Raw genomic sequence first — 26963 nt, 5'->3', positions numbered from 1 at the left:
TTCTTGAAATTTGATAATGCCTTAATAATTGTTTACACTGTTCTAGTTTGAGAAAAGGACTTGTCCTAAAAGAAGCGGATTTATGTTTGGTACCCTCCCCCATACAGCTTACATTAGCTATCTCACCCAATGCTTATATTTGCGTATAATTATAGGCCCGGCCCGGGTGGTGAGGGCCTCGCCCTGACCACCTGAGCCACCCCTTACAAGGGAATTTGTGCAGCTGATCTGCACTTACTGTTTTTGTTTGTTCCCATTTTCTATGTTCTTTTAATTGCTTGTCTTGTTGTGTTTCCCTGCCCCCCTGTATTACCTTCCCCCTCATCTGACCCCCTCTTAAACCACTACCTTAGCTCCTAAGAGTGTCCAGAACATTGAAATAGCCTGCGGGCTCCCTTCAATATTTTTGTAATGGGTCCAGTTAGAGTGGTCACGTATAACGTTAAAGGGTTGAATACCCCAGAAAAACGCTCCACGATACTAGCAGAACTACATAGATTAAAAACACAAATAGCATTCATACAGGAAACTCATTTTCGCATCGATAGGATTCTGAGATTTGGCAATAGGAAGCACCCGATGGTCTATCATAGCTGTACAGATTTATCTAAATCGAAGGGAGTCAGCATTTTGGTAGCCCTCTGTCACATGGCATTTTAGAGATCAACTGAGCTGCCGGGAAGGTAGATTCTGCTTTCTTAAAGGGAACTTAGAAGGCTCCAAAGTCACCCTAGCATCCATATACCTTCCCTCCTTAATCAAGACCTAAAACTTTTTACAAAAATTCTAGCCACCAGACTGATCAAGGTCATGCACACTCTTATCCATCTGGATCAAATTGGTTTCATACCCGGCAGGGAGGCCAGGGACAACACAACCAGAATATTGAATTGGATATTTTACGCTACATCCAAACATATCCCGCTATCATGTTACTGTCCACAGATGCTGGAAAAGTTTTTGAGCTGGTAGATTGGCTCTACATGGATCAAACCCTAATGCACATAGGTTTAGGCCCCCGCATGCTATCATGGATTAGAGCCATTTACTCTGAACCCACAGCCAGGGTCAGAGTGAATGGACTGATTTCAGACCCTCTTTCCATTTCTAATGGCACAAGACAGGGTTGTCCCCCGTCCCCTTTGATCTTTATTTTGTCCCTATAGCCACTTCTTCGTACGATCCGTGCCTCCTCTGCTATCTTGGGCTTAGATATGGAATGCTCGACCCAGAAAGTGGCAGCTTACACGGCTTGATGATCGGCTGTTCGCCATAACCAACCCTATCATCTCTTTGCCTAATTTCATGACAATTTTGAGTGAATTTAATTCTATGTCAAATTTCAAAATTAACTACTCCAAATCAGCTGCCTTGGATATAACACTTTCATATGTAGTCCGCTCCCACCTCCAACAATTATTTGCCTTTCGTTGGGAACCCCATGCAATCACGTATCTAGGCACGAAAATTCCCAAAACACTCTCTGAAATATTTGAACGGAATTGTCTCCCACTGCTCTCCACAGTGCCTAATGACTTACAGAAATGGGATAAATTGACTTTTTCGTGGCTTGGACGCAATATTGTAGTTAAAATGAATATTCTCCCCCGATTTCTATATCTCTTCCAAACGCTGCCCATCAAAATTCCGGGGTCCTTTTTTAGAATATTTGCGTCTAAACTGTTTCGCTATATTTGGCGGAATAAAGCTCCAAGACTTTGCAGGTCTCTACTTATGAGACCTAAATTGGAAGGGGGTCTGGGAATCCCAAACATGTTTAACTACTACCTGTCAGCTCACATAACACGGGTACTGGATTGGTGCCGAAATGGAGATTTTAAACAGTGGATATCACTGGAACAATGTTTTTGCCCAACACCTCTAAGCCTCCTTCCCTGGATGCCGATATCGGCTTTCCCAGGACTTAAGTCTCACCCTATGGTGGGTTATACATGGGAATTGACAGTGCGAAACTTTCAACTTTCCTCCATCGCCCCTCTTCCCGATCCTGGGCAACCCGTCTTTTCCTCCTGGGATGGAAGACGGGAGATTCAAAGAATTGCTCTCCTCTGGGGTTTGTAGAGCGTTGCAGTTTATCAGATCAGGCAGATGGATCAGCCCGGAGGAGTTAGGAGAGGCGGTGGGAGAATTTCAATTAGATTTCTGGAAAATCTTGCAGATCACCCATTTCTTGTCTACTCTCCGCTCGGCCCTATCCTATTATAGACCCCTTACTGTTTTCAAGCACTTATGCTTGGGGACGGGTGTCATTAGACACACTCTATCTGTAGTTTACAGGCTACTACAGACCCCACCCCCCGAGTACACACCTATGTTTCTTAGGTCTTAGAAGACTGAGTTGGGTCTTTCGCTATCTAAAGAACAAAAGGAAAATATTTTATATTGGATCCATAAAGCATCTATTGCTAGTAAATACCAAGAAATCTGTTTCAAAGTGATGCCTGATAGAGAAAGGCACATTACTGCATATATTCTGGTATTGCCCCCTTTTGCGGACTTTTTGGGCCACGGTTCGGTCTATTGCTCAACAAATGTCAGACCAAGATACCCCAGATGATCCGGCTTTCTTTATTATTTTTGTTGCAGAACCCCATAGGAGTACTCCTTCCATGTTGTGAACCCTCCCCTATACCTTTCCTCTTGTGTCACAACTCCTCTATCCCCACATACCCTTTTGTTGTTCCCTTTTTTTTTTTATTTTTTTTTTATTTTTTTAAATTTACGGATTGTTTAGCACTTTTATAAACTGATTTTTTTTGTACTATTGTACAAAGCTTGCACTACCTTTTGTGAAATATTCTTTTATAAATGTTATATCGATGTGTTTTTTATTTATGTTGTTTTATTGCGAAACTTAGGCTATCCATGTTTCCCCTCCCCTATTTTTTTTGTATCATGTTTAAAAATTTTAAATAAAGAATGTTTTTAAAAAATAAAATGCACTTAGTCATGATCATGTCTTCTCCCTCCCTCACTCACATACTCCTCACTGATACTTTGAGATTGATATTTCAGCTGGTTAAAAATACTTAAAAATCATTTAGCAGGCATGTGGAAAGCTTTACCATCAAGTCTATTGAAACAGATGAGCAGGCAACCGATCATTAGATGTAGCATCTTAGCAATGACTGCTAAGAAAGTACTTTGATGAATGCCTAAAAATCAATCAGGCCTAAATAAGGCCAGAGGTTTAATCCCCTCACTCTCACGTTAGACACTTTAGGACTGATATGGTATGTTTAGTTCAGTTTGGCTGTGATTACATAAAGCTTTTTAAGGCTGAATTCAGACTAGTAAAAATCAGTGTTTGCCACTCCCAGGGCCATGCGGTAGCCATAAGTACCCAGTAGAGGTAACAGGCCATAACTGTTAGGTGTTTTCAAATACTTCTACAGGCGTTTGCCTGCAGCTTTTCTTGGCTTCCTAATCCCATGTGAAATTATGTAATTTTTGTAAGAGGTTGGAGCATTATTTTGAAAGCTGTATATAGCATGCAAGAAAGCTCCCACAATTAAACAAACCCATCTATTCCAATGTTAACCTTTTTAGAGGGAAGCTAAATGCAGGTAACCCCAGTGGTACCTCCTGAAAAAATGCTAGTCTGAACAAAGCCTTGGTGTCGCAAGGATGTGGAGTTCACATAATAAAGGTGGAGGTTCCCATGAATAGTATTGCTTGGTAGACTTTTTAGAACTTGCATACTTAATATTGAAAGTAAAGAGTTTGGCCTCAGGATAATTTAACAAGATTTGTTTATGCTGTAGAATCCTTTCACGGTATGTAAACCATCTAACAGCAGTTTATATTATAAGAAAAAAGCATTTAGCAGCTATATCTAGAGCTGTATAAATTGATCCAATGCCTAAAATATTATTGGCTTCCTGAGTAATTGACTTCCTGCATACCATTCCCACTTGTCAACTTGTTTCATTATTAAAGAAGATTCTTCTCCAAGATTTTCTGTGGTCTAGTTTTAAGTGTGAAATTAAATTACTCCTCTTTTGGTTTACAAATCAAGATGCTTTTTGATCTTGTTTCTACAATATATAAAATAATTTGCTTGATTTATTGTGTGTTAAAAGGACAAGCCTACTAGAAACTGATGTTGTCTATGTGCATTTACATATTAGTTTTGAAGACTACACTATACATAGCCAACATCCACCCACTGTCACTACAAATACAAATTATGGTATTCTGACCTTAAAATGCTCCATTGCAATAACAGGTAAAATTCAGCTGTAGGAGAATAATGGCGATAATATAGCCATAATATGGGGTGGTAAAAACACAAAACACTCAACTGCAGAGAAATTCAGACCTGCAGAACTCATTTATTACTCAATATCCTTTTTTATGGCACTTGGCTATTAACTTACTCAGAATTCATAATCACCTTGAATAGTTTGACTAATATAAGAATATTTTTACACCATATACATACAGTTAGGAGATGCATATCTGGATGGCGATCCCATACCATAAGCCAACGCAGTCCAGCATGCCCTGTATACTCCCTCAGATGTGGTCACTTGCAGCAGCAAAGCAATTAGTTGTCTGTCCTCTGTTCTATGGCTTGCCTTAGTTTCCCTTTAGCTGTGCATGTGCCTCTCTTGTCATCCCCTATTAATAATATTATTATTATTATTAATATTAAACAGGATTTATATAGCGCCAACATATTACACAGCGCTGTACATTAAAAAGGGTGCAAATGACAGACTAATACAGACAGTGATACAGGAGGAGAGGACCCTGCCCGGAAGAGCTTACAATCTAGTAGATGGGGGAATTTACACACAATAGGATGGGAGATATGTAATGGTGGGAAGTAGTGATGGTTTCAAAAGACAGAAGAAGACGGGTAGGCAAGTTTGAAAAAATGGGTTTTGAGTGCTGTTTTAAATGAGCAGAAAGTAGGAGCAAGCCGAAAAGGATGTGAGTTGGGGCAGCTCTGGAGAAGTTTTGTATCTGTGCGTGTGATGAGGTTATGAGTGAGGAAGTCATTAGTAGATCATTGGAGGAGCTGGAAGAGCGGCTGGGGGAGTAATTTTTTACCAGGTCAGAAATGTAAGTGGGACAGTAACTGTGGAGGGATTTGAAGGCAAAGCACAGGAGCTTGAATTTGATTCTAAGGTGAAATGTAAGCCAGTGTAGAGATCTGCAAAGAGATGCAGCGGAAGAGGAGCTAAAGAAGGATGGATGAGTCTGGCTGTAGCATTCATAATAGATTGAAGAGGAGAAAGTCGGGTTGAGGAATACCAGAGAGGAGGAGGTTACAGTAGTCCAGATGAGAGATGATAAGAGCATGTACAAGGAGTTTGGTGGTCTCAGGGGATGGGTAGGGGCGGATTTTGGAGATGTTGCGTAAGTGAAAGTGACAGGACCTTGAAATGTTCTGAATATGGGGGGTAAATGAGAGGGTAGAGTCAAAGGTGACACCAAGACAAAGTGCCTGAGGGGAGGGCCGAATAACAGTGTTGTTAACAGTTAGAAATATCAGGAGGAGATTTGGACTTTGAGGAGGGGGGGTGATGATAAGTTCAGTTTTATCCAGGTTGAGTTTCAAAATTCAGTCAGACATCCATGATGAGATGGCCGACATGCAGCATGAGACCTTATCCAGGCCTGAAGGAGACAGGTCAGGGGTGGACAGATAGATTTGAGTGTCATCAGCATACAGAAGGTACTGTAAGACAGAAGATATGAGACTACCAAGAGAGGAGGTGTACAGAGAAAAGAGAACCGATCCAAGGACTGACCCTTGGGGAACACTAAGAGGGAGGAGAGTGGGTGAGGAGGAATTACCATTGAAAGAAACTTGAAAGGAGCGGTCAGACAAATAGGAAGTAAACCAAGAGAGAGCAGTGTCACTGATACCAATGGAGTGCATGATTTGTATTAGAAGGGGGTGATCTACAGTGTCAAAAGCAGAGGAAAGATCAAGGAGAAGGAGCAGGGAAAAATTGCCCTGAGACTTAGCTCTGATGAAGTAATTGGCCACTTTAGTAAGGGCTGTTTCAGTGGAATGGGCAGCTCGAAAGCCAGACTGGAGAGAGTCAAGGAGAGAGTTGTTGCTCAGGTAATGTGTTCAAGAAGTTTGGAGACATATGGGAGAAGGGGGATAGGACGGTAGTTAGAGGGTAGGGAGGGGTCCAGTGAGGGTTTCTTTAGAATAGGGAGAATTATGGCATGTTTGAAATCTGAGGGGACACACAAATCCCCTACACATATATTAGGACTATGTGCAACTTCCGTGATTTTGGAATATGTGCTACAGCCAATTTATGCAGAAGCTCCTGGTTATGGTCCTGCCCTGCTATTGGTTAGTGTTCCTTTGCAACTTCTCAGCCCCCAGGCACCAGTTGCCTGATTTAGTATTTAGCCTGGCTGACCTGCTAGTGGTGCAATCATATGTTGCTGACCTCTTGAGAATATCTGTTTCCTGAACCTGTAATTCTTTGCTGCCTGGCTTAGATTGACCTTTGTCTGTGACTCTGATTCTGTTTGTCCTAACCCATTGACACCTTGTTTGGTGGACTAACAATCTGTGTTTGGCCCTTGGCTATGTATCCTGGACTTACCTGTGCTGCACAGCGTTACCTGTGAATGACCTGGTTACTGACCCTGGACTGTCTGACTTCCCATTGTGTACCCTCTCCTGCTCTTACGGGCTTCTGGTCCTCTGTCAGGCCATCCCAGATGCCATCCTATGTGCACTGAAGTCCTGGCGGCAACTGTATGCTTGGACAGTGCAACTAGCTTACTGAAACCCAGGTGAGCACTTGCCCTGTGCATAGATATATATATCTTGTTTCTCTGAAATTAAGAATTTCAGGGGATGTCTTAAAACTCTCCAAACCCTGAAATCCATCTAGAATTTCTTGTGACTTTCCTTTAGAACCATTGGCCCCAATTTCTCATGTATAGCAATAGCGCTTTCCCTAAATGAGCACCTCTTGCCCATGTATTTTTATATATATATATATATATATATTGTAGCCTATTTTCAGGGTAGGGCTTATATTTTGAGCATCCACAAAAATATGGAAAAATCAGGCTAGGACCTATTTTCGGAGAAACAGGGTAAATATATATATATATATATATATATATAGTAATTTAATCTTTATCATGTGCTTTAATTTAAGGTATTATTCAAATCCTAAAGCAGAAATATGTTTGGAGCTTACATTTTGAAAAACCCAACAACCTTAAATTCCATATATTGTGGGGAGTATGTTCCTAATGTACCATCAACAAAAGAATATTACAATATGCAGCAAATCAATTTTTAGCTTGCAATTAAAAGAGCATAAGCTGAATACAAGCTCTAGTACTGCATAGCCTACCCATAGTGATTACTTAGTATGCATCTTGGCAATAACTTCGTTTGTATTTGAAATACTGAAAAGGTTAAGTGAAGCATTTTCCTTCCTTAGATGATGTGTTTTCAATATAAAAGGATAAACATTTGGGGCTCTGTGCAGTAATTTGGTTTGATGTAAATGTCAGTGATTTTCTGAGCCCTGGAAATCATTGACATAGATATTATTTCTGTCTGTGTCAAGGTTCGCATGAAGGATGTAGACACAAAACAAGAAATAAGCTTTTATCCAAACGATGCATGCTTTCTGGATCAAAATGGGTCAGAGAAAGTGGCAGAAGTGGCTGCAGTGCTTCCCAATAAACCGCCGCTTACTGGTAAGTGTATAAACAATACGTGCTGATATATAATAATATATACTCTATATGTGTTTTTTTTCTAGGAAACTATTTCAGCTTCCTTTAACCATTTTAACTCTTTATCAAAAATGTGTAGTCACAAAATGATTGCTGCCTGGTCTGGTAACATGTTAATACAGATCACAACCTTACCTATGTGTGATGGCTTTTCCAAGAAAAAAATAAGATTCTCCCACGACTTTACTAATATTCATGTTTAAGGATATAGAAATGCTAATAGTTTTTACAGCAACTGTATAGAGGGTTGTGTATAGATAAACAGCTCTGGGCCCCATAGCAGTCACATTGTCTGCTCTGACTATAATTATGCCCTTGGCAGAGAACATAAACATCCATGTTTGGCTAGCGTAATCATATTTTATGTCACAATTATTTTCAGAACAATTTTGAAACCACAACATCTAGCTGCTAGCTTAAAGTGGTAGATATAAAAGAAAATAAGGCAGCTTTGTATTCATGTGTGTGCGTGTGTGTATACACTTCCTCTAGGGAAAAAATAAATAAATAAATATATAATATTAGGAATAAAAAATAAAAATATAGTTGTGCAATGTGTACTTTAAACATTTTTTCCTTCCATTGCAGAAGTGACATATTCAGTTTATGTAAAAACTGGGCATTTCCCAGCCTCTGGCACAGACACAGATGTGTTCATTACAATATTCGGTGAAAATGGAGATTCCTATAGAAGACATCTAGGGCACTCATCACTTCATAAAATATTTGTCAAGGGAAAGGTTTGTATAGTTGCTATAGTTGTCATATGAAGCTCTATATCAAACACTGAGACATCTAGAATAGCTTAACCATTATCTATCCAAAGTAGTGTTCAGCAGTCAGAGCTTCGTTTGGTATTTGTAGAGCTTGACCATATCAAGTCATAGTTATTGTAGAGGTTCATGAAACAATCATTTGTCCATGAATTAGTCAGGAGGGTTTTATGTGTGAAATAGATTTTATTTATAACTGCTTAGGGTAAAGAAGTTTCTTAAGCTATACTCAACCTGTTCTTGTGCCAAAAAGCACTTTAACTTATTAATCTCATTTTACATTAAAAGCAAAACAGACAATGGAAAAAATTGAATAGAACAGCAAACAGCATACAAATAACAAACAAAATCACAGGTGTCTTTCGATTGGTAATAGATAAAATTGAGAAAAAACACAATTTAAGGCTCATGCCAACCTTTTGACTTAGGCAAGGCCTCTGAAAATATTATCTTTACGTATATTGTTGGTTTTGGGAGGACCTGTTGGAGAGTGTCTAAAGTGAAAGAATAAAACAATATTGTAGTTTTATCAATATAGTTGGGAAATGGATTTTTAAAGCTGCACTCCAAATTTTTGAGTTATTTGTAAAGGCATAGGTTTGTCACCAAAATTGTCAGGGGTCAGGATGACCTGTTGAAATATGTCCTAAATAAAAAAAGGATCAAAATGTATCCCTTGCACTTCAGACATATTTCAGTGTCTACAAACCTGCGGTCCCCCTTAACAGTGTTGGTGATGTTCACAGGCTTTGCAATTAACTCACAAAGACAGCAATGCAAAACCTCTTTTTTATGAAAATGTATGCACTGTAAAAAAAAAACAATTTTTGCTGTAAAAGGAATTTTGCCTATCAACTTTGCCCTACTCTATCCAAAACCAAGCAAATTTTGGCTTTACATACACTTTAAACAAACAATAAAAACTAAACATAATTTTTTTTATATCAATGTCTCATAATTAAATATTCATGAATATAAAAAGCCATAAATGTGCCTTAATGTGATTACAACACTTACTCCAAAGCTCAGAATATTCTTAGTGTTTAATGCAAATTATACTAATCAGCTCATAATAGATCATTTATTTCATAATCCTTCATAAAGCAAACAGCTCTAAGTCAATCAATATGTACACAAAGAGTGTAGGACCAGCACGCAAAAAAGTGCAATAAAGCAACTTGGTAAACAGATACAGTGATGATAAACATTGGTGCCAGCTAACATGGACAGACATAGTCATAATAAAGGGCTTTATAAATTTACTTACACATTTTACTGACAGGTCGGATCAAAGTTTTTCAGGCAGGCTTCTGTGGAACCCTGGAGCTCCTCCTAGAGAGTTTGCTATTAGAAATCAGCAATTTGTGCCTCTCTGGCCAATTGAATTTGCACAAAACTTGCACTGTGATTTGCGGATATAGTAACTGTAGATATCAGGGTTGCCTCATTTTAAAAAAAGTCAAGAAAGGTTAAACTGGACCCAGGACACACTAAAAATAGAATTTTACCTGTCCTGCTTATCTTATTACTTTTATTATCTTAGTGCTGGTCTAAAATTAAAACATAGATACACTGTAAAAAGTGGTATTGCAACCCTAAAAAACTGTAGTAATAAATGTTTCAAAGGCATCTAGAATCCATCTACTCTAATGAGAAGTCCCAGGAACAGCGATATAAGCAGGGAAGGTAAAAGTTTATTTCTAGTGCATCCTGGGCCTTGTTTAACCTTTCTTTACTTTTTAACATGAAGGAACCCTGATATCTACAATTACTATACCTGCAAATCACAGTGCAAGTTTTGTGCAAATTCAATTGGCCTGAGAGGCACAAATTGCTGATTGCTCAATGAACCCCTAGCAACCTCTCTAGGAGCTCCAGGGTGAAAAACACTGATCTAACATCTCCGTAACATGTGTGAGTTATGATTATAAAGCCCTTTATTATGACTTTGTCAGTTTGGTGTGGTTAGTGCAGAATCAGTGGAAAGGTCATCCCTATTGGCCTACATATTGAAGGCACTATTGTCAATTCATTATATATGTCTATCAGACATTTTTATAGATACTTAACATACTTTTTATACTTAACACAAGCATCTAATTTGTGCTGAAATTCTTTAGAATTAAATTTAACAGCCTATTTTTATATAACAAATACATTATTTTATGGACTATATATTTAGTGAAAGAATATTAGGCCGCACACATAATTTCTGCATCTCAATTATTTGCAGGTAAACGTCTTTAAAATAAAGGCCTTGGACCTTGGCATACTGAGTGGCGTACATGTTCAACACAACGCTGTTGGTTATGGAGCCGGATGGTATCTAGATCAAATCACCATACAAGCGTCAGATAAGGCGGATATTAAATACTTGTTTCCATGCCAACGCTGGTTAGACACTGCACTAAATGACAAACAAACTGACTGCAAGTTAAAGCTTCTTGGAAAATTCAACAAAACTAATCAAAAGCTACTTACATTCACTGAAGGTACATTTTAACCTTTTCATTAACCCAGATGGATCCTTTTCATAATCTATATTGCATATTTGCCAAATTTACATTAGTCAGTAAAAGGGAGACAGTTGTGCTGTTCTCAGTACAACTTATAGATAAGAGATGACAAACACTATACATAAAAGTACTGAATGTTTTTAAGATCAGCTGATATATACAGATTTCTGAATAATTAATTGTTGTTGACTTTGTAATCCCTCCATTATCTATACCCTAAGTGGTATAACATAAGGTTAGAGGAACATTTTTTGCTTAACCTGTCCATTGATGATATTTCTATATTTTTATTATTCTGGGTTATCCTCATGTACACAGTGTATGCAATATGGGGTGCCATGAGGTTTGTTTGCCAAAAGAGGTTAAGGTTGTTCACTTCACCCAGAAAGGAATAAATAGCTGACTGAATGTGGTGGAAGTTCATTTTACAAAGAATACAATAGTGTCTGTCTACAAAATACATTTGTCATAAAAATCAAACATAATTTATTCACAGTTCCCCAACAGATGGAACAAATACTAAATCTGAGGTGTCTGTAGTAGACCATGGTGTCCACTGATATTTGACCCATCATATAACCCAGCTATTGTGGATGGCGGTCATCCCATGACAATGGGTAACACACAATGGATTAGCCCAAAATCCAACTCCACGTTCAAATCCCCCATTGCCTGTTTTTTTTCAAAACTCAACTCTGTTGAGCTAAGAACATGGAGAACACTGAACCAAACTATATATAGAGGAGGCATACTGCACCCAGTAAACTGAGGATGAGCTCCTTTAGGTTTCTGAAATCTAAAATGATCTCCCTTGTGAGGGTCTGTCCTCAGTACTAAAGTTGGCACTTGACGGCAGAAAGACAAGCAAAGGTTTAAACAAACATGCCTATGGTTTTACAAAGTGCCTGAAAATTGAATAGTCTATTACTATTTTGCAACAACTCCAAATATACATTGGATAGTGACAGCTTAAACATAAAAGGGATATTTCTATAAGGGATTTTCTATGGTGTATTTATAATTGGGCACAACTAGCCTAAAACTATAGGTAGCACAACTGACATACTTGTAACACACAGGTAAAATAGTGACAATGTCATGTTGTTCTCTTTTAGTGTGTTTTACAAGATTAACCATTAAAACAAAACTACATTCTTTTTGGTGTAGGTGAGGTGTTTCCACTGTACAGCATACCTGCGCATTATGCCACAGACTTACCTTTTTGTAAAATGCCATTTTGCCGCTGACTTTATGGCAGACTTCTGGGTCCATGGTGATCTACTTGGATGGCCAATATTGATGTATTACATTAGCCCTGATTTATTAAAGCTCTCCAAGGCTGGAAACAATACACTTTCATTAGTGAAGCTGGGTGATCCATCAAACCTAGAAGTGATTTCCTAAAAGTCATTAGCTATTTGTTAGCAAATGTTTTTAATCCAGATCAAAACCATTTTAGGTTTGCTGGATCACCCAGCTTCACTGATAATATATTATTTCCAGCCCTGGAGAGCTTTAATAAATGGGGGTCATTGTCCCTGAAGTCTGGTTTTACACTGAGGCTCTATTCTACATGGCCACCAGGAGCCAGGGAAAAGGTTTTTTTGCCAGAAGACACTTTGCAACTCTCTTCTACCCGAATTCTCTACTTCTTGATTAATTTTTGTTTTCTTGTGGGTTTAGTGCTGCTTAAAATAAAACATGCTTTGCTGGACCTGCATATCACCTAAAAAAATTAAAGATGTAAAAGAGACCTAAGAAACAAAAGGTCTTCACCAAAAGCCTCAAACAATTATTATACCAGGGTGCATGTACAAAAGAAAATTCCAGTTTGAAATACAGGACAGTCACATGCAGGCTTCAATAATATTAAAAGCATATTATAGGTGTAAGGGGTGTCTCTAAACTTCCTGAATATAATGCAAAGGCAAAACATTTCTGTACAGGATAGTGTAGGGAAGAGTTAGACCCTTTACCAAGTTTAGATTGCTCTTCAAATCCTCCATCGGAGGTAAATATTTAAGACTATAATTTTCCTCAATCTTTTTTTTATATAACCCTTTTACTTAGATTATAGTATGCTTTAAATAAACACTTTCCAAACTGGCCCATAGCAACCAGTCTGTTTAGTACTCTTTACTAATTCATGATTTACAAAAGTTGTGAAATTTTATTTCGCAATAGGACACTCTTGATATCACTATATTTGTAAATTTGATATCTAATAGGGATTTCCACTCTTACTTTTCCTAGGAAAATTTACAATGTGCATGTAATTTATACAGTATTTATTGAGTTTTTTTTTCTTGTGTCCAGTTACTTTAGGTGGATCTCCAAACTGACCATCAGAAATAGGACAGTAGATCCTAATTAAGATTTATTGTTGCAACGGACAAAATCAAATGCTTAGCAGTTATAGCACAGAGATTCTAACTAAAACAAAGAAACGTCAATCTTTATAGACATACAGAATCACCCCTGCATAGGAGGGCTTAAGCTGTTATCTAATTGTCATTAAGCAGATTCTCCAATACCATATACTCAGAAGTCTACATAAGAATAAAAGCTCACAGTTAATGGGGTGAATAAACCACGTGTCTAACATTTTTGGTACAAAAATGACTGTTCACCATCTTGGATTCTTGTTCAAGCTGGTTCTAACAGCAAAGGTCTCTTATCAGCCTTCAAGGCCATCCTGTGTTCAGTTTTCAGAGTCATTCCGCTGACTGATTCTTTGCATTGTACAGCACAATCAGTCAAAAACCTAAAATTGTTTACTGAAGGAGTAAGCATCTGAAGAGTATCTCACCAGCGTGTTACACCTTCTTCAGTGTATAGTTACAGGGTGGTAGCACACTGGTGACCAAAGCCTACTGCCAAGCTGCAAGAAAGAAATTTGCTCACCAGTCTGGCCGTCTGGTCACCAGTCTGGGACAAAACTCAATTGAAAATCTTTTGCCAGATAAACAGCCAGTGTGTGTGTTTGAAATAGTTATTAACTTTTATTAGTTTTATCCTTAGTATTATTATAATGCATCCACATGGTGCCCAGCAGCCAGTAGACTGCATTGCACTTGACTTTGCTGCTTATTTTCTACTCATGGCAAGAACATTTTCCATAAAGACTAATCAACCTAACATCATGTTTTATGGGGTGTAGGGGAAACCGGAGATAGTCCATGTGTGTGCATTTTAACTGTGTAATAAACATTTTGTAGGACATTTAGTTGTTGTAGGACAATAGTTTGAAGGACATTTGACCTAAAAGTGATATTTTATTTATGAGAAGTCAACTTCTTGCTTCCTACAAATCTCTTGGGTATTCCTACAGTTTGATCCTCTAGTATAATTCTTAACTCTGTTTTGAACAACTTATAAGTCTTGGATGTTCTCAGCCACCTTTGTGTTTTTCATGATCTAATGTTTCATTTTCCATCATAAAAAAAAATATAAATAACCCAATCGGAAGCGTATGCAGACCCATTGGCATCTCACCAATACAGTGGCTAAAAATATGAGAAACGGTCTTGTGATTTAACGCTACAACATCTACAAAACACTAAAATGGCAGCACTAACATGGACAGCCCAACTTTTTAAGATCTGCTGTATCACCGGTTGTAGTCTAATTACAAACAAGCATCATAGTTTACATGTCCTCAATCAATTGTTGGTAGACTAGAACATTCATGATTAATTTGCATTGTTTTGAGTCCAAAAGTTGCAGAGAAAATGTGCTGGAGTGCTTTTTTGAGAAAAATTGTAGTCTAACATGAATTAAATAGGAAATATGGTAAATATATGTGTAACACCTACAGGAAGAGTCAGTGTTTCCATCGAAACTTCTGATTTCGGAAAGTCGGGAACCAATTCTACAGTTTCACTGACAGTATGCTGTGAAAAAGGAAATTATGAACCATTAGTATTCGCAAAAGGGACGCTGACAGGAAGCAATGTGTTTCACAAAATTGTGGATCTTACCGCCAATCTCGGGCCCATTAGCAAAATCCGACTGCAAATGGAGGATGATGACAAAGACAGCAGCTGGTATTGCAGAATGGTAAGAATTATGCAGATTGTAATTTCGGCTGGTATAATACCGACTTGATTCTTTTTGTTACAGATTTCTACAATTACTGGAATTTGCTGAAAACCTATTAACATAGCTGAGCATACATGAGATCATTTACTTTATTTAGCAAATACTGGAGTCATTCCAATTATTCTATTGCTGTATTTTACTTGGTATTGTGTATCTGTAGAAAGTAGAGAGTAAACTGCCACAGAGTGTAGCCTCAATGATCTTCTGAAGCATGGAGTACTTTACCTGAAACACTTTCCATACATAAACCTCAACAAGGAATATGGTGCTTTCTTTTGCACTCACCCACCATTGATCATTAAGGCTGCTTATAAAACGGATGAGCCAATAATAGGATGGTCAATGATTTTCTAGCTGAAGTTGATATTTCCATATTAACAGGCCCCGGGTTTCTGAATTCCCAAAGGGCTGGTTTTAGCATTTAGTATGTATAGGCAAGTTTTTGTATGTTTTGGCTAGAGTTAACAAAGGAAAGAAACATGCCAGGCTTGAGTTGATATTGAGGTGTTATTCACTTCTTGAAGGAGAAATAACCTGTAAAGCTACATACAGACGCTAGACTGTACTCTAGGCTGCACTAGATTATCACGAACTTTCCAGGATCTGCACAGCTGTCCCTTAAAGCCTCTAAGTGATAAATCCTGCAAGATCATTTGATGACCAACAGCTAACAACCACCATTTTTTGTGAAAGATGATGCAGTGAGGTGCTTCCTGCTCATCCACCCCTTCACTCCATAGAATAAACAGAACTGTCTTTACAGTACATTGTGCTCATACTGTCTTTAAAGTAATCACTACTGGTCACTAAAGTGATCTAGCATCTATATGTAGCTTTATACAGTTTTCCCTTCCCTCAGTGACAATGATAACCAACACAAATAGAGGGGTGAATCTTCTGAAAGAGGATACAGAAAGCAATAGGAACTTTTTCCTACTCTATCCAAAACTATATTAAAAAAGTTGTGATTACAGAAATGCTTTAAGGAAGAGAGAACATTAAAATTATTGACTCATCCCTATCCGCATAGAGCAAAAACCTATAGCAACCAAATAAAATTATCCCGAGTGAAAATCATTAATAAACTTTTATCTAAACTGAAATGGTTTACATTGCAGTTGCAGAAAGAATTTTGTTAGATTTATTTTGTAGCATTATAAAATTAAAATATATTTACCGTATATAGATTGAGATCCTATAAATTGCATGAATTGTTTATTTAGACTCCCACACTACATAGTTTCTTGGAAATTATCCTAATCAACAAATCTAAGAAAAATCTATCTGGCGTGTGTCCAGCATTGATCCAGGTTGAGCATCATAATAAATAGTAAATCTAATGCAGAAAATGAGCTATAATAATGTTTTGTTAAAGCAAAGGTGAGCAAGCATACAAGTTTTTTGGAACTTATATAGTTAAGGTCCCTTTAGCTGTCATCCAGTTACTTTGTTCTTTGTTTAATGTATCCTAACTGAATGAATTCCCCAGAATCACAAAAAATATATCATCATTCTACTAAACCTTTACCACTTAAGCATCTTTTTTTTACAAACCTATAGGGTATACTTAAAACACAACAAGCACTAATACAGAAGGTATACCTGTTTTTTCTAGACAGTACAGCTTACATTACCCCAGTTTATCACTGTGGGGAAGGCTTCTTTTCCAGCAGAGATCACATATACAATAAAAGGCAAACTGTTAGTAACAAACTAAAATTGAAAGAAATAATAGCGAAATTGATGTTGTTTATACAGACGTAGCTGACATGTTCCTTTTGTGATCTAAGTAGCTGAAGTGGACAGCATAGTGCCTTCAAAGTAGTAAAAGGGCTTTTCATTTTTACAAATGATTGTATTTGAAAATAAAAATAAACAATAATTGTTCTTTAGTTGAGATGATACATATAGTAATATTAATCAAAATATATAGCCTATATATTAAAGAGATTTTCTACCTGAATCAAAAAAGCTACTTCCACTAGTGACTGCTCTATAGAGAAAAAAAATGAAAACATATTTTTACATCGGTGCAATACATGTACATTCCTAATAATTAGGTTGTAGTACAGAACAAAGACTGTTGATGAAATACAGCCTGATCCTGCCTTCCTCATTTACATGATAGCACAGTGTAATGTTGGCTCTTAATTTCAAAGCAAATTTATTGTAAGCTTTGTCTACTTCAGTTCTGATGGTCCTTAGCAGCTTCAAACTTGTCATCTTTGTACCCCTTTCTTGTGCATGGCAGTGAGCTCAGGAAGGTATCACAAGAGATTTCTGGCAGAATACACAGGTATTTTTGCAGTTATTGAACAGGTAAAAAAAGCCAATGGTATATTTAGCAGCTTAAAAACAAAGCAAATAGGGGAGGTTCATTGTAAGTGTTTACATACACTTTATGTGTAATCTGAGCGCTGATTGCCAAATAGGTGTACATGTAAATGAAGTATTATAACCTCTACCAAGTATGTATTGCAAAAAGATGTGTGTCATCCTGAGCAAAAATATCTATAATACTCTTAAGCTAAGTTCAGACTACCAGTTTTTGCACCTGACCTGTCCTGTTAACTAAAGGGTAAATGTTAAAGCTACCATTGTAGATAGAGAACGAGAGGATGCCAAAATCTGAAGAATGTTGTTTCCCCATAAGGAATCAAGTGAATCAAGAAATAGTTCCCTTTGTAAGCTTTACTATAAAAAAAAATCACATGTGGGTTACACTACTGATATCACACTGTTTAGCTCAAGAATGCAGTTCAGGGGCTTTTCTACTCTGTACTTTGGCAAGCAACACCCCCCTGGTAGTTACGGTTTTAAGGTACTTTAGGGCACTTAAGCTGGGTAGTAGGTGCAGCATATGAATTAATAACATTTTAATGGTTTAGTAATGTTTGTTTTTTATCCCTCATTAGGTGACAGTAAAACACCAACAGAGTGGCGAGATTTGGGAATTTCCATTTCTTCAAACATTCAGCAGCAAATCAAACAACTTAGCAGCAGAACTTCCAGTTTTGAATTCATCTGGTCCACTGTTAACAGGTTTTCTTATTCTTGTTTTATTAAGTTATAGAAACAACAAGCCCTACATACATGGGCTTTTCATGGAGTGAAACAATATTAATCATTAACCAATCTGTCTTTGCATTAAAGTGGAACTAAACTAACAAAGAAAAAAATCTCACTTACCCTCCCTCACTTTTTCAGATCCCTCGATCCCTCCAGAGCTTTCCTGGATTGGGTCCTGGAATCCTCCTTTGTCCTGGCACAGAGGAAGTGCCAGGCTTCGCCGTCTTTGTCTGTCTTCTTTCCTCTTCTGGCTACGTCACCCGATCCCCCACTGAACAGGGCATTTACAGCAGCAGGTAGCCTGCTGTAAATAGGGAAAAAATAATGAAGGACCAAATTACTGCACATGCGTCAGATTGGCTTTTTTTCCCAATGTAGAAGAAAGTTCATTCTGGGCATGCCCGAGCAGCCAGAAGCTTCCTAGGTTGTGTGACGTGGCTATCCCAGGAGGTGCTGTGCTCCCATTCATAAAGACAGAAAGGGAAGGGGCTTCACCTTTCTTTTTAAGCAAATAATTTTTACCATACATAAGTTCATAAGTTCAAGAGCAGGTCATTTGGGTTGTCTTTTTCCTGACCTGATATGGAACAAATTGAAATATGCACAGTAATGTGGCCTAATGACAATTGAGGAGAAATGGGAAAATTTTTATCAGCTTCATTTATGCCTCAAAATGCACCTACTTATTATTCTAGCCAAATGTTTCAGGATGTGCATAACTCTTAAACTGGAAAGTTAGAAGAGAATCCAGTATGAACTGAATATTGATATATAAGAATATATAAAAGAAACCTTATCTGTAGACAATTGTTTACAAAATTCTATTCCTATTCTTTAAAAAATGTCTAATCACAACTTACTACATCAGAGCATAGGCCAGCATCCCTGTTGCTGCTCTAAAATAACGTAATAAGACTAAACAAATGGTTAACATTAAATCAAACATTTTATCATTATTATTTTAAGCTCTGGTAATAAAATTATAATAAATGCTTTTTTTTGTTAACCATAGTTACATTTCTCCCTATTAATCCTCAGATAAGTACTTGTGACCTTTGCATAAGTACTTGTGACCTTTGCTTTATTTTTCTTTACAAAATGCTTCCAAGTATACAAAGTATATCGTAGTTTTAAATATACAACATGATGAACAAATAAATCTAAATTAATTATTTTTATGTTCAGCATTTTAAAATATATTACTGATTACCTGTTCTTTGCAGTGAAATCCTATGGACTTTATATTAGCTTCACTCAAATACCAAAGCCAGTTACAGATACAGTTTTGTTCATCACATTTAATGGAACGTTGGGCAACACTGGAAGAAGAAAGGTCATTTGCAAAAAAAAAGATTTGTCTTTAAAAGAGAAGGTATGACTTAGGTGTTTACTGAGCATTTATGTCAAGTGTTTGCAAGTATCAATCTAATATAATGCTGTTGCACACATATTTGCACGTGTATGTTATAAAATTTTGCACAATGAATTGGAAAAAGGACAATAATATTATTCCGTGATCTATATCCCTTTTCATTTCAATGCTGATCAAGACTTAATCTGAACACATGTTTTCCCATGCAGGTTGAAGCCATTTGCTCATTTACTTCTCTGTTTTCCTGCAGAACTTCCAGTTTGTTTAAAATCAGTTAGATAAATCCTGTGGTAGCCCAAACTATGGCATCCGCTTTTTCATCTCTTTGTGATCTTCTGCTCCCAAACATGATGTTTCACTGATGTATATTAAAGATATAATCTTGTAAAACTGACCATTAAGAAAAAATTGTCACGCAAAAGACAGCATTTACCTAACATAGTGTTAGGTCACAGATCACACAAGTCAACTAAACTGGTGGCCATTATGTACAAGGTGTTCAGTCATTTTACTTTTTCTCGTGGGCTGGTTTACACCAGTGCATTGTGGTAACACATGTGTTAGCAGACCATTCTTTTTGCTTGGCCTGAAAAAGCTAACTGTGCATACAGGTTTTTACTTTATGATCTGAGAAAGGTATTATGTGCAACCCCAGGGAGGAGGTTTTAAGAGTGGGAAGACTAAGGAAATGTTTCTCCCTGCCTGCAGCAGTCTGATGTCATAATTACCCCGAAGATGCTCCTCTTGGGCCTAGTCACAGTCTTTAGGTTGATGCCCCAGGACTGCTTTATAATGAAGAAATGTACCTTAAATATATACTGTTTCTATATATTTTGATAAGTCTCCAATTTATACATACTGCCTTCAAAAGTTACTCTCATGTCTACCTTATTTACTTATCATGGTTAGCTGTGAGGTTAATGTTCTTCAGTTCTGGGGAATTACTCTTCTTTTACCATTTATTTTATCAGATCTTATCATTATGTTGCCAACATACAAAATTAGACACAAACAGCTGCAACACCCTCATTGATAAGTTCCAGGAATATAGAATGCTTGTATCTTTTAATCAGCCGAGGTGGAACGCTTGAGATAATGGTAATTGCATTCGACAGTAAAGCTGCGTACACACCTGCAATTTTTCTCGTTGGAAAGGATCTTTCACGATCCTTTCCAACGAGAAAAGACTGCACGATGCATGAACGATGCTGTACATACAGCACCGTTCATGCTCTATGGAGAGGGGAGGGGGAGAGCGACGGAGCGGCACCCTGCTGCGCGCTCTCCCCTTCCCTTTCATTAGGATCGGTCGTCGTCCATCGTCCATGGATCCGCCAGGACGGTCGTCGGACGATGGACGACGACCGACTGTACACACGGCAGATTTTCGCCCGATAATTGGCCGATACCGATTATCGGGCGAGAAAAATTTGCCGTGTGTACGCAGCTTAAATAGTTTGGGCCTAATTCCCATCATAACACTTAATTTTCTAGGAGTTTGCCAATTGGCCAGTTTGTTTTAAAATATAAGCCAGACAGTTGTGTATCATCTCTTGCTTTTTAATCATATTACAGTCTATAAACTATGTCTTACCGTGTGTATTATGTGTATTGGTTAGGTGCATGAGACCCTTACTATAGCCTTAAGCTGCCAGACAGATACATGTTGCAAGTCTTTTACCTATCTCTTAAAAACAGTCTAATACCACAAGATCTTCTGAATCCTATGAAAAGATTAATATTTTGTGTGAAATATTTTGCAGGATTGAGTTTGGGGACATCCAGAAACAGAAGCAGTACCAATATTAAATTAGATAGCAGGGTAGTCAAGTACTTAAAACATAGACCATGTTCCCTAAATATTAAAAGTGTGTGCCCAGCCATTTCTGTTTTCTATAGAGCAGAAAAGTTGTAGAAAATAAAATAGGGTTAGTACCCTATTCTATTCTTTACAAGGTTATTTTTGCTGTTTTCACCCCACCGAGAAGATTTCCCTTCACTACTTGCCCAAAAGATGTAAGAGGAAATGAGAGTAAATCTCTCCAGAGTGAATGAAATGTTTTTTATCCCCAGGACACGTGTCCCCATTGAAGGATTTTTCCTCATCTGTTGCTCTGTACTTTCCCATGTTAGTGGCATTGGTCACCAGGACAAACAAAGGGGATTATTCTCTCTAGTAGGATATATATCAATAAAAACTTGAAATAGAATCTAACATTTTCCTACTTTATCCAAAACATAGAAAACTTCTTTTACATACACTTTAATTCCAAAGCTGTAAGTTTCACTGGACTGTAATTTTTCACATGCTTACCATTGGAAAGGCTGGTTTTCTAATAACAAAATGCAGCTTTTCTACTGGTTAATTGGGGGATTTTTTTTTTGTGTTAAAAAGATTTGTTATAGCTCTTGTTGAGTGTGATGTTATCTTTTATTGTGGCCTATATTTAGTTACACTACATCTAGTAATGGTGGTACCATAGCAACGGCAGCCACAAAGAGAAATATTAACAAAACTTGATCCCTCTGAATTATGACTTCTCATTACGGGCATTGCAGACTAAAACCATGCTCCCACTGCTTGTAAAATCATCCTGCAAACCACTGCTTGCTAGCGGCACCATTCCAGTTTATTTTTGTCAGTACAGGCTATCCTGTCAATCTGCAGTGGCCTAATGTTGAGATGAAACCTGATGCAGGTGATTAGTTACAAATTAATAAGTGAAGGTGGGATAACTTTGAAGATTTGCAAGACAATAAACTTACTATGGAAGGTCACAAAATTGTGAAAAAATGCATAAATCTGAAAGGGTTCCAGCATTCTAATTATATCTTATTTCACAGCAATAACATATGAATGTGTTGGAATTCATCAGTCTTTGCAACAGATACTTGACTTGGTGAATTTTTAAGTTTTAAAGGCACATCATGCCCTTTAAAAGAAACGTATGCTAAGAAATCATGAAGACTGCCATTGTTGAGTTTACCTTCTGAAAATTCTTGATTCCCAGCTATCACGCTGATCCAGTGGCTGTTTTAGTAACCTGGATCAAGTATGTAAACTAGAATTTCTGAGTTTAATTAGACAATTACAATGCTACATGCCAGATGTGGGGCAGTGTCTGGGAAAGTATTAAAGTCAAAAACTATCGTATAGCCAGTATTTTTTTGGGAGAGGTAAAAAAATGGAAGCCTTAACATTTAAACTATAGTTTAACATATATATGTATACATATATGCATAATATTAAAAGGAAAAATAACTGTATGCTTCAGGACTCCTAAAGGTTAACCAAAAACCCTGCACTTGGGAAAAAGAAGATCACTTTCAGGATCTTTTTGACTGAATAAAGTAAACTGTCTTTGCCGATGTTATGAGTCACATGCTCTTCAAAACTCGGATGTACTGGGTAATATCTTTCCCACCAGCAGAGAAGAGGACATGCAAAATTAAAAACCTAACATGGGGAACCCTTGAAATATTTTCAGGTCTTCAGGGAACCCCTTCTATAACTACTATATCCACATCCCACAGTACATTAGTGTGGTGGTAATGGGAAGACTGCCTTTTACATTGCTGGCCATTGGTAAGAATGTCACATGTACAAGTAGCCAAAAGAGCCATTTGGTATGTGTCAAACAAGACCTGAGAGATACAATCTGCTCATTGCTCAAGGAACCTCTAACAACCTCTGGAGCAACCCTGGTTGAGTAACACTTACCTAGCACTTCAAGCCCATTTAGAAGTCTTATGAACTGTAGAATTTCTTGTTCCTTTTCAAATCATCAGATAAATAATAATTCATCAAGAAGCTGTAAATCATTATCCCATATACCAGATAAATAATACAAATTTTATATGATATCTTAAAAAAATCTTTATTTTGAATCCTTAATGACTTCCAAATGCTGGCAGTATTATTGTACATCCTAAATTTGTCATTATTATGACTGTTGGGCTTCATTCACCCTATGGCTGAGCTCTGAGATATGATGCAGCATGCTGCAGCACATGTTTGTGTGTATTATATTAAGACAGCCCATTGATTTGAATGGGTTTCTAACTCACTGCAATGGATCAAAACATTTGCATACCCTTTCAAACGGAATTTACACAGTATGCGTCTTGCGGTATGCTGCGGCATTACTTGAGTTGAACACTATTGTACAGCATGTTGTGGTGCCATTCTCATTAAATAGTGCATCTGTGTTGCTTTTCTGGTAATGTAATAATACAAGGCCCATTTTCTAGCCAGTTATTTGATTGTAAAGCAGCATCATTACCGCAATAGTTAGAGAACCGACCCAGTAACCAAACCTCGAAGCAGCAAGTGACTTTACCAGGACACGAATGACAAGTACAACTGGTCACATTACAATTTTTTCTCAGGTACAACAATGAATTGTGTTTAGATTTACTTGGAGTTTCACTTTAACATTTCTCTGCTAAAGCTTATATAACAGAGTAGTAAGGCTAGGTAGGTTTGTTATCAAAGTTCAGTATCAGCTTAGTGTTGTACTATAGTATGCAATTCATGAACACAATTTTCCTTTCCTTTTCAATCTATCAGACTGTTGGATTTCAATTGGAAGCTGTTGACATTGGTGTAATACAGGAGCTGGTCATAGAGAAAGAAAAACAAACTAATATACAGCTGGAGAAAGCTGTGGTCGAGGAAGGATCATTCATCAAGAACAAATACATCTTTATAGCCCAGTCATGGAAAAAAGAGAAAACTAAAATGATGACCATGACTCTACCAGTGACAGGTCAGTGCAGCTTGAAAAATATATAGTAAAAAGCAAGGTTTCCTAAGGACATTTCATAAATCTCTGTGTTGCATTTTACATGTATACGTCAGGTTATAATACAATGTATTCTATCTTGGTCTGCCACTATTATTTTCATTGTATTCTATGCAATGCTTGGCTTTCAGTTACTCATCAGTTCATTGTATTGATCAGTTCATGTATGTGCACTGTGATCACAAGGTTCAAATGCATTTCTAGAAACAATACCAATGATTTCATTCTGTCAGCAAATAATAAAATAGGGAGGAAAGGAAAGGAAGTCATCCGGGCATTCATTACTAAGACTTGGCACTTATGCTTTCACTTGCATTAATAGAAACATGCAGAGACAAAAGTCTTGGGTTACCTTTGTTAGTTCTTCTTTAAAAAATACTAGTTGTTTGGCTGTCATGTCAATCACTTCTGAGTGATCAGAAACAAGTATGCAGATATGTATTTATTACTTCTCTATGCCTGTGACTGTAATTTAAGAAGCAATAAAGTCATGAGACTAGTATTTTAGAAGCCCTCATTTCAGACTATTGCTTTCCCAGCAAAACTGGCTTATGCCAATAAAATCAGTAAAATCTGGACGCACTAAACAGGTTTATTGATATAAATGTCTATATAGGAATACTTCTGTATGCAAAATGTTTTCGACAGATGTAGCTTGTGCAGGTATCAGTAGCAGGATATCATTGATTTCCTCTAGATGTGTGCTGGCACAGCCTTTATTTCTTTATTTGCAGCCATTGTATTTCCTAAATAATACTCTTTAACACAATGTATTTAATGCTGCTCTTACAACTTTGGCAATGTGTCATATAGAAATGGTAGAGATATTCAAGGAGTACCCAAGGATTAGATTAATTATAAGGCATAGTAGGCATGAATGAAGTCTGGCCCTGTACCTACCATTACCTACTGAAAGTGCTAGGGGCCTAACTGTCTGTGGCTGATCAAAAAGCCAAAAGGAAATTAGTTACTACCTATTGATATACTTGATCTGGATCACTGACACAGAGTATGAAAGGCACAGGATAGGCATGCCGACCAGGTAAGTTACCACAATGTCACCCTTTATGCTTCTCTCACTATAGACTTACTATAAAATTCACTTAACTTTCAATCTAATAATATTGTTGTTTAAGAAAGCAGCCACAAGCCTTGTTCTGTAGAAGCAGTTGTATATCTGCAGAGATCCGAGATACCCCATGTCAGAACTATAGCTCTATCTCCTGCTGTTCAAAAACCTCTGGCTTTACCTATGCAGGGAGAACACATAGATCGAGGGACCTACACTGCAGCAAGTTGTGGCTTCTTTCCAAAGAAAACTAACTATAATAAAAATGTTAAATAATGGGCAAGCTGTGGTGACAGGATCACTTTACAAAATGGTAAATATTGTACAATTATGTAAATATTGAATATTTCCCAATGCTAAACATGGTTTCTTTAATCACTACAGAAAAGAAGGAAATAGGCAACAACTCCAGCATTCTTCCCAATGGAAATGGGTTCATGACATCAGGTGAGGGATTGACAGAGAACTAGTACTGTCTCTTGTTAACAAAGGGCAAGTCTGCATATACCTTCTAGACAACCCAGAGATTTCAGATTAACCTCAGCAGTTAATGGCTTTACCCATCCCTCAACCTCCACTGCCTTACTATTGCCTTTTTACTGTTATTGATGGGCTGATTAACCAATCGTACAGCATGGGAGATGGTGGGGCATGCAAGATTGCAATAGGTTTCATAGGAGAGTGACCCAGGTTTTTGGGATGTCAAGGCAATCTGAACATGTTCCAAAACAAAGCACATTCAGGAAAGTGTCTTCTAATAAAAAGGAAGTGTGCTGGGTCCACATATTTGTAATATATTTGTTTCAAGGTCTTCTGAACTTAGACTAACTAGAATGCTTGCTGGATAACTTTTTCTGTTTACTGAACTGGATTCATTTTTGGCTAAGATTGCTTTTTCACAAGCTAGTAACTTATCTGTATTACTGATCAATGCAACTCTGAATATGCCTCAAGCAAACAGTATTAAACTTTCAATACGTGGTATTTAATTATGCGTACTTGACTTTCTAACACAGATGGTGAATGGAAAATGTACTTGTCCGTACTCCATAATGAGAGCCAAACAGAAACTCTTGGCTATAATCCACAGTTGGTTATCTTGTTTTACGGTGACAAAGGTCGGTCAAATCCAATTGTTCTTGAAAGAGAAGAGTCACCCAAAAATAAAAACTTAATGACTTACAAGGTAAAACTAAATAACATTTACATCTTCAAACTGTAGTGGACATATTATTTATTTATTTTAAGTGTTATCTTTGTATATGGCATAATATTATTGGAGATACAGATTTTCAGTTACTATAAGGCACACACTTGTTAATGTCTATATGCATGTTGTATATGTACATTAGGCATTCCAGCTTTGAAATAGAGCTCTGCGTAATATGGAGGTGCCTTTTTGTCCAGGTACATCGCTTTTTTTTTTTTTAAGTATTGAGTATGAGTCATTCAACATGCTTTATGTAAGCCTTCAGTCTTTTTGATGGCTTCCAT

The 26963-nt window shown here is 37.3% G+C and overlaps 1 protein-coding gene across 2 annotated transcripts in view; it reads left to right on the top strand.

Moving 5' to 3' along the window:
• The window catches only part of RP1 (RP1 axonemal microtubule associated), a 198862-nt gene that overhangs the window by 143463 nt on the left and 28436 nt on the right, over nt 1–26963 (top strand). For both annotated transcript variants that reach the window (XM_072411198.1, XM_072411197.1), the window contains exons 43-51: nt 7593–7725; nt 8353–8504; nt 10771–11029; nt 14871–15112; nt 18070–18196; nt 19447–19595; nt 24166–24364; nt 25854–25916; nt 26486–26655. In XM_072411198.1, the coding sequence (XP_072267299.1) occupies nt 7593–7725; nt 8353–8504; nt 10771–11029; nt 14871–15112; nt 18070–18196; nt 19447–19595; nt 24166–24364; nt 25854–25916; nt 26486–26655 (1494 nt within the window). The remainder of the gene's footprint in view (nt 1–7592; nt 7726–8352; nt 8505–10770; nt 11030–14870; nt 15113–18069; nt 18197–19446; nt 19596–24165; nt 24365–25853; nt 25917–26485; nt 26656–26963) is intronic.

This window comes from Pyxicephalus adspersus, chromosome 5 (genome assembly GCF_032062135.1).
Source record: "Pyxicephalus adspersus chromosome 5, UCB_Pads_2.0, whole genome shotgun sequence".
NCBI classification, from domain to species: Eukaryota; Metazoa; Chordata; class Amphibia; order Anura; family Pyxicephalidae; genus Pyxicephalus; species Pyxicephalus adspersus.
This window is presented reverse-complemented; position numbering and strand designations above follow the sequence as displayed.